The sequence below is a fragment of the Plecotus auritus genome, assembly GCF_963455305.1.
Source record: "Plecotus auritus genome assembly, chromosome: 2".
In the NCBI taxonomy this organism is placed as follows: domain Eukaryota; kingdom Metazoa; phylum Chordata; class Mammalia; order Chiroptera; family Vespertilionidae; genus Plecotus; species Plecotus auritus.
In genome coordinates this window covers 215,610,666-215,620,263 of record NC_137771.1, presented here as the reverse complement: position 1 = coordinate 215,620,263, position 9,598 = coordinate 215,610,666, and the positions used below count along the sequence as shown (strand labels likewise).

Below are 9,598 nucleotides of genomic sequence, written 5' to 3'. Positions count from 1 at the left end.
CAGGCTGGCCATGCCCCCCGGCGACCCAAGCGGAGGCCCTGGTATCTGGGATTTATGTATCTCCTATAATTGAAACTTTGTAGCCTTGAGCAGAGGCTAGGGCAGGCCAGGGCTTGTGGAAAGTTTGGCTTCCTCCATCGTTGGGGAAACCCAACCCTCCTGCTCGCTCAGTGGCCACAGCCATTTTTGCTGGGATTTATTTATCTTCTATAATTAAAACTTTGTAGCCTTGAGGCGAGTCCATGACCAGCCAGGGTGTGCGGGAAGCTTGGCTTCCTCCATTGCCGGGGACACCCAAGCCTCATACTTGCTCCGTGGCCACAGCCATCTTGGTTGGGTTAATTTGCATACTCGCTCCTGATTGGCTGGTGGGTGTGGCTTGTAGGTGTAGTGGAGGTATGGTCAATTTGCATATTACCCTTTTATTAGATAGGATAATAAAAGGGTAATATGCAAATTGACCAAACAGTGGAACAAATGGTCGCTGTGACATTCACTGACCACCAGAAGGCAGACGCTTAAAGCAGGAGCTGCCCCCTGGAGGTCAGTGCACTCCCATTAGGGAGAGCACCACTCAGCCAGAAGCCGGGCTCATGGCTGGTGAGCACAGTGGCGGTGGGGGGAGCCTCTCCCGCCTCCGTTGCAGTGCTAAGGATGTCCAACTAATGGCTTGGGCCTGTGGGGAGGGGGTGAAGCCATCAGTTGGACATCCCCCAAGAGCTTCCGGGGTGCAGGCCGGGCTGAGGGACCGCCACCCACCCTGAGTGCACGAATTTTGTGCACCAGTCCTCTCATATAGGATAAGAAGCATCTTTAATAGTGTGAAGAATAACATTATATTTATGCCTGTCCTTGTCTGTCTTTATTTCTCTTCTTTCCTGAAATATATAGAATTTTTAATTTTTTGTGAAATCTTTATGTAAAAAAAAGGTTTTACAGGCTTTTGAATGACTGATTCATTCTCAATGTTTGAAACTGCCATTTAAAATCTTCACAGTGCCTAGAAATTTGTCTTTGCTAACCAATTAAGTTATAAAAAGTATGGTCTCTATTTTTTAACAGATGGGTAGGTAGACAATTAGATACCAAAAAATAGAGTCTTTTTATTATTTTAATTAACAGTTATTTGAAACATCTTCAAAGAATTTTAATGCTGTTCTTTCTAGATCAGGTTTTCTATTTAAGTTTAACTTTATCATGTTGCATAGGATATATCTGTAAAGAGGACAATACACATAGCTACTATTAGAAAGAATAAATAGTTAACATACACTCAGCAAGGAGACAGTCACCACTGTGTATAACTCATGAGAAACCTATATGACATTAAAAATCACTATCCAGTTTTGAAAAACTACAAGTGACCATTAACACCATGAATGAAGAAAATTTAAAGTGATGTTTATTGTAATTATTTTTGTTCAATTGAATGTGAACTCAGATCTGCAAAATTAGGAAAATACATGTGCTATCAAATTTCCAAGGTCATGTAAAAATTCATTTGTTCATTCAAGCTCTAACTAGAAGCGACATATAACAAGTTGCTTATTGTATGTTTTACGGCTTAACCCAAAGAAACAGCATGTCCCAAGTTTTAAATTTTGGCTTTCTATGAATTTCTGCATTGTTTCAGGTTAGAATGCCAGTTTTAGGAATACAGTGTCCTTCACCAAGGAAATTAAATCTATGTCTTCTTTAAAAATTCCGTAGGGAGCAGTGGCTTTGTCAGGATAGCACTGTTATTGTGGTATTCTCTCTCTCACTCAAATAGTGACATGTGTCTCAATGGCCACACTTGGGTTCCCTGCTGCCATTATAAATGGGTGTAAAGCCATTACCCTGCTGGGAATAGCTCTAGGACTGACTTTTCATTATAATGAAGAAAGCTGATGTTCCTACAAATACAACGAAACTAAATGTTTTCACCCTATTCCCCACTCCTTCTATTAAGACTCAAGGGGGATAGAAACTAAAATGCAGATTAGATTAATTTAAGGCAATGCCATTCGTATTGTAAATTTTTGTCACGATCATATATAATTGCATCTAGGCATCTGCCACTCCCTATTACCCAGTGATTCCACTTCTGGGTGTATATCCAAAGAAACCCCAAACACTAATTCAATGAATATATGCACCCTTCTGTTCATTGCAGTGCCATTTACAATGGCCAAGCTCTGTAAGCAAGCCAGGTGTCCATCAGTGGATGAGTGGATAGGGCTTGGCTCAGTGGGTAGAGCATCAGCCTGCAGACTGAAGGGTCCTGGGTTCAATTCCAGTCAAGAGCACATGCCTGGGTTGCATGCTTGATCCCCAGTAGGAGGCATGCAGAAGGCAGCTGATCAATGATTCTCTCTCATCATTGATGTTTCTATCTCTCCCTTCCTTTCTGAAATCAATAAGAATATATTTTTTAAAAACTAGATGAATGGATAAAAAAGGGGGTGGATTACATACAATGGAACATTACTTAGCCTAAACAAACAAACAACAGGAAACCACAAAATTTTACCCTTTGCAAAAGCATGGATGGACTTAGAGGGTATTATGCTAAGTGAAATGAGTCAGTCAGAGAAAGACAAATACCTTATTATTTCACTCACTAGAGGCCCAATGCATGAAATCCGTGCAAGAGTAGGCCTTCCTTCCCCTGGCTGCCAGCACCGGCTTCCCTCTGGGACCCAGGACCTGGGCTTCCCTCACAGCCCTGGCTTCATCCGGAAGGACAGACAGAAGGATGTCTAGAAGGACATCTGGTCTAATTAGCATATTACACTTTTATTATTATAGATTATTATAGATATGTGGAAATAAAAAAAACACACACAATATAAATGAGCAAATAAAACAGAAACAGACTCATAGATACAGAGAACAGATTGATGGTTGCCACAGAGATAAGTGGTTGGGAGACTTAGTGAATCTTTGCAACTTAAGACTTAGAAGGGAAATATATATTTTTTAAAGGATCAGAAAGACAAAAAAAATAAATAAACAAAATAAACTAATTAGATACTCAGAACCTGGGCCTGGATTCCCATAGGTTGCAGAAAACACCTTTTTATATGCTTTGCATCAGTTTTTTAATGTTGAATTCTTATCAACAAATAAAGACCAGAATTATTCACATTATAATAAGACCAAAATGCAAATTATTACCAGGCTTTTCAATTCCCAGGACTGCAAAGTGAGATGAAAATGTGTGTTATCTTATGTTTACACTATTCTCTGTAGAATAACTCCAGTTAGCTCACAAAGGAAACACAGAAGGAGGAAAAATAATGCAGTGGGCAACAAATGTCTTGAGAGGTAATAATCAGAACTCAGCTCAATATATTAGAGCTCAGTCAGGATGAAGAAAGTGAAAAATTATATAAAACTTCTGCCCACTTCACTGGTCGGCATCAAGAAATGCTAATAGGCAGGCATGAAATGTACTCTAATTGCATTTCCAAAAGTTGATATACCATTGAATGTGATTTTGAATGATTTCTCAAGATGGCATTTAAATATGTTCTCTATTTAAAATGCAGACCTTTATAATATTTCTCTTATTTTCTTCACGGTGGCTCGTTCCCATCTAGCTTTTTCATGTAAATTGCTGGCTGCCTGTTATTTGTTGTTGCAACTATTTTCCATCTTCCTTATGTCTGTGCATTATTTGGCTGCCATGTCTCAGAAGGAAAGAATTTTAATAACTTTTACTTTACCCTTGTGCCTCATTTTTTTATTTTTGTGCTAGGGATTTACATGCTTATATATATACTAGTGGCCTGGTGCATGAAATTCATGCACAGGGGGGATGTCCCTCAGCCTGGCCTGCACCCTCTCCAATCTGGGACCCCTCGAAGGATGTCCTACTGCTAGTTTACAGGGATCAGGCCTAAACTGGCAGTCGGACATTCCTCTCACAATCTGGGACTGCTGGCTCCTAACCACTCACCTGCCTGCCTGCCTGCCTGCCTGCCTGATTTCCCCTAACCACTCTGCCTGCCGGCCTGCTTGCCCCCAAATGCCCCCCCACCAGCCTGATCACCCCCAACTTCCCCCCGTGCCAGTGTGCTTGCCCCCAACTGCCCCCTTGCTGACCTGCTCACTCTAAACTCCCCCCCACTGTCCTGATCACCTCCAACTGACCCCCACTGACGTTCTGCTCACCCCAACTGGCCCCCTGCTGGTCTGCTTACCCCCAATGGCCCTGCCCCCCACCAGCCTGATCACTCACAACTGCCGTCCCATCCTGGCCTGATCACCCACAACTGCCCTCCCCTCTTGGCCTCTAACCACCTCTACTTTGGCCCTGCCACCATGGCTTTGTCCAGAAGAACATCCGGCAGGTCTCCTGGAAGGTCTCCCAGTCTAATTAGCATATTACCCTTTTATTAGTATAGATAGAGGCCTGGTGCACGGGTGGGGGCTAGCTGGTTTGCCCTGAAGGGTGTCCCGGATCAGGGTGGGGGGTCCCTTTGGGTGTGGGGTGGCCTGGGCAAGGGGCCTGTGGTGGTTTGTAGGCCAGCCACACCCCCCAGTGAGGACCCTCAACCCATGGGGGTGTGGCCAGCCTGGGTGAGGGTCTGAGGGCTGTTTGCAGGCTGGCCACACCCCCTTCAGGGTGGAGGTCCCCCTGGGGTGCCTGGCCATCCTGGCTGATGGCTGTTTGCAGGCTGGCCACTCCCCCAGGCGACCCAAGGTCCCAGCCCCTCCTGTTTTTCTTTTTTTTTCAGCGCTGCCTTGAGCGGAGGCCAGGGCTGGCTGGAAACAGGTATCTGGGATTTATTTATCTTCTATAATTGAAACTTTCTAGCCTTAAGTGGAGGCCAGGGCCGGCCAGGGCAGGTGGGAAGCTTGGCTTCCTCCATCGCCGGGGCAACCCAAGCCTCCTGCTCGCTCCAGCTCCATGGCTGCCGCCATATTTGTTGGGTTAATTTACATACTCACTCCTGATTGGCTGGTGGGTGTGGCTGGTGGGTGTAGCAGAGGTACGGTCAATTTGCATGTTTCTCTTTTATTAGTGTAGACTAGAGGCCCGATGCATGAAGATTTGTACAAGAATAGGCCTTCTTTCCCCTGGCTGCCAGCACCCAGGACCCAGGCCTTCACTCTGGCCGCCACCTTCTGCCTTCACTCCAGCCTAGAGCTGCCTTTCACCTTTGCACACTGCCCAGAGGCCTGGTGCTCCTGTGTTGTCCCAGACCTGCCACCATCATCTTTGTCACATCAATTTGCATATTCCCTTCTTATTGGCTGTGGGTGCCACCATCTTTGTCACAAAGTGATGGTCAATCTGCATATTCCATCTTTATTAGATAGGATTACCATGTTTGTGTTAGAAATTTTCAATTTTTAATAAGTGTTTTTCTATTATCTATTTTTATAGAACTTTGGAGATAGGCTCTTTGCCCCTGGAGTTGTCATCTTTTTAAAAATATATATTTTTATTGATTTCAGAGAGGAAGGGAGAGGGAAAGAGAGATAGAAACATTGATGATGAGAGAGAATCATTGATTGGTTGCCTCCCGCATGCTCCACACTGGGGACTGAGCCTGCAACCCAGGACCGGGAATCAAAATGGGACCTCCTAGTTTATAGGTCAATGCTCAATCACTGAGCCATGCTGGCTGGGCAGTTGTCATCTTTTTAAAGATCAATTGACTTATTTTTATCTTAATCTTGAAACTCTACTCTTCACCTTGGTCCAAAATCAAAGTCAGATCAACATTTTATGAATAGCCATGCTGTGTGTTTTGTTATTGATAAAAGACAACAAACATTTTCAGTTAATTTTTTTTCTCTCAGGATAAAAAATAATTTAAAATTCATGAAAAGTATATATACATATCTATACACATATGCACACATATATTACTATTGGAAAATGACAATAAATTATTTAAAATTAAAAAATAGATTTTTATTACAAATGTAGTATCACATTGATGAAATATATACTCTAAACTTCTTACAAAATGTGTTAAGTATATTAATATTTTATACCTCACACACAACTATGAGTTAAGCGGTCACTATTATTTGTTCTATTTTACGTAAAAGAAAACTGAGGCTTAGAGATGAGTAACCAATGTGAGGTCACACAGCAGATCTCAGACAGCCTAGCTCCATAGTACATCACTTATAATTGTCATTATCATTATTGTATTCCTGAATAACTTAATAAGGAAAGATAATCCTTAGAACTGGTTATACTTAGAATGAGTCCTTTTAAGAGCTAATAAAAACAGCTAATAATTATTAAGAATTTTCACTGCTAGTATTGTTTTAATTATGTTACATTGAATACCATTACATGATTTAAATAATTTAACCTTCATAAGCCATAATATAAGTGTTATTTTTATCTCATTTTGGAGATGGATGCCTTTGGCTCAATAATATTAAGTGATCAATCTAAGGTCATACAATCTGCAAGTAAGGATTCTATCTCAGGAAATCTTGCTCACTTATATTGGTTGGTCCAGATGTGAATGAGCACTATCTAATGGTGTGAACCCATATTTGAATTGCTATTTCAGACTATGGAATCTGCCCTTAGCAAAGACTTTTTTCATGTGGAGAGCTGTAATTTGTTTACTGCTGGAATTCTTGAAGGCTGTTTGCCAAATTAGTGGAAGTAATTCTAAAATGAAAAGCAATAATGGACCCATATTAATACTTGATACATGTTAGATGAGTACTTGAAATAAAAATTTATACAGGGGTGCTGCTAAGAAAAAAAAATATCTGTATAAAAATTTCGGTTTTGGGGAACAAATGGAAACTCACAAAAATATAATATTTTATAAATGGAACTTCTATGCATCTAGTAATTATACACAAATGGGAATATCATTTTATGATTAGAAAATCTTAAAAAATGGTGTTTTAACTATTGATATAGAGGTACATTTGCTTATACTATTCCTTGCTCTTAACTATACTATTCTTTCAAAAGAATGTAGTATCTTGTTATTTGCCTTTGTGTGTTTGGCATGTATGTTATGAGATTATCAGGAGTTAGGAATAAGTTTGGGAATGTAAAGCATATTTAAGTTAAATAATGTGTTGGACTCTTCCTAAGGATATATAAACACCTCTACTTTTGAATGCAGCCTCTGTTTTATTTTTCATTTGGCATCAATAATTAGAAATACCCTTAATCCTATAAAATAACAAGAAAAATTGCCTGCATCATTACTTAAATTTGAACCCTAAAATTATAATTAAAGTTTGTTTCTCCATCATTCTTATATGTACATGTCTATGATTTTTATTCATTCTGCATTTAAAATTATTTTTATCTTATAATATTGTGTTGTTTAAATTCACTGAACTTAAGATCGCTTTTATGTAGGTTCACTTTAATCATACTAAATGTTTTATAAAGGATTCAAAGAAATATAGAGACATTTCTCTTTTTTTTTTTTTTAGAAAACCATTTTTATTTTCATCACCATTTTTATTTTCATCAACCCAGCTTATTTGTGCTGGTATGTACCAAATGGCCAGATCTTCTAAAGAACATCTACATAACATTACTTTCATGTTTCAAGAGATGAAAATAACTGTACAACGTTAAGTACAAAATTACACAAGACAGCGGACACGAAAAAATCCATGTATGAGATTTTTATCCCACCTGCAGTTTTTATATATATTTTGAAAGTAGAATTTATGAACTAAAAAATATTGTCCTTCTATAGTCCTGTCAAGTTTAATGGAAGTGGGTTTAACCTAATTACAACACTAACACCAGTATCACTGATCTGATATTTACAAAAAATCGTTATTTTTCAATAAATTAAAGTCAATGCAACACCCATGCAAGCTAGAATGCTAGCTGTTTGGTGAACAAGGACCTGACATCAGAACCAGAAGTTTAGAAAGTTCCAAACATTAAGTGATCTTTTTCGAACTGCATCCATTCCTCGCATTGGTGATGTAAAACCCAATCCCATTCCTCTTTGTGTATGGGTCTGTGACCTTGCCATTTCATACTGAGCTTCTAGATTCCTAAATACTTCTTCCTGTTGCTTCAATGTCTTGTAACTTTCTTTATCAACTGAGCTACATCCAGCTTCATCTTCACTCTTAATACCCATTAGTTTCCTAAATTTGACGTTTTGGTCCTTGTTTTCAAAATTCAACTTTTCCCATATTTCAGCAGACGGGGATTTGTCCCCTTCTTTCTTGCCTTGCCAAAGCATTTTCCTTTTTTTCTCTTGTTCAGCAAATTCCATTGGATTCACAGCTGCTGGGTTATAATATCTAGGTACAGCTATTCCGGTTTCTGCCAAAGCTTTAACCTGCAGGGCTGCCATCTGAGCTGCCATCGCTATCTGAGGAGTTACCTGTGTTCCCGATGCCAACAGGGCAGCCACATTGAGAACAGAACCCCCAGTAGCTGCAGCTGCTGCAGCTATTTCTTGTTGTTTCTATTTTTCAACCATTTCCTTTTCTCGTTGTTCTTGTAACTTCTTTGCCCTTTTCAACCGCCTAGTTAAAGCTTCTTGTGCATCCATTGCTGTGTGTCTGCCTCTGAAGGGAGGTGGACTAGGAGACATTTCTCAGTATGAAATACCAGGGTATTGGAATAGTCACTATGTTTATTTCACATAAACATAAAATATTAGTCATTCACAAACTCACTCACCAGGATGAAGTGATAATATCATTAAAATACATATTTTGTAACTTTATAATTGTTGTTCCTCCTAGAGGAATCAATCACTCTTCTGTGAATGTCTTTAATGTGAAGACAGTGATAAACCTAAATATAAAATATGTTTAAAATACAGATGGTTTAAATATATTTGTTTTAGTGAATCATTTATTGTAATTCATTTTATTTCTTTTAGTTATCAATATGTATTGTGTTTCCTGTAGTATATTGCTCCATTCTAGTCATTTTGGAGAGCAGCAAATAGTTAAGAACATTATAATTTCCCTCAAAGAATTTGTAGAAAACTCTTTTTTTCACCTACATTATCTCTAGCTAGCAATCATAAAGTGAAAAAGAAGCTTCTATAAAAAATGTGTGCTCACATTAGTATATTATGTAGTTGTCTTTTAAATGAAATGCATTCATTTGAAAAATAACATGAGATTCAATTTTTGAACACATTAAAAATAGAGTATTTTGCTATATTTTTTATTGAATAATGTTTCATGTTTTCAAAAACCCAACTTATTTCCTGAATAAAAAACAAAATAGTATCATAGTCATATTTTATAGAATAACTTTTATATGCCTACCTATTTTCAAAGATATTTTGGGGAAGTACAAATTCTGGATATTAATATCTTATATAACATTTTATAAGATGAACATATATTTATATAAACTAAATTTATATGTGGTTGTCATGAAAATCATTATCAAGATAATTTAACTCATTTTCGGGGCCCTACATGTTTTAAGATTATGTTCATTTTCCTAACTATAACAAAGCTACAAAATTAAGCAAACCCAAATGTTTTATCCCCATGAATTTGTTGCAGTGAAAAATGTCAAATAATCTCATTAGTATTTTGTCCTGTGAAAGGCCAAAAATTATATATTTACATAATTTTTCTATATTGCTGCCCTAAGCAAATCTCTATT

General features: G+C 38.5%; 1 protein-coding gene across 1 annotated transcript; it reads right to left on the bottom strand.

Moving 5' to 3' along the window:
- Window positions 1-7,691: 7,691 nt before the first annotated feature.
- On the bottom strand, window positions 7,692-8,558 carry LOC308241328 (arginine/serine-rich coiled-coil protein 2-like; the record flags this gene model as incomplete). Its single annotated transcript, XM_080654719.1, is given in 2 exon segments — window positions 7,692-8,429; window positions 8,433-8,558. Coding segments are annotated over 2 exon segments (696 nt in total). The 3' UTR covers window positions 7,692-7,859.
- Window positions 8,559-9,598: the final 1,040 nt, after the last annotated feature.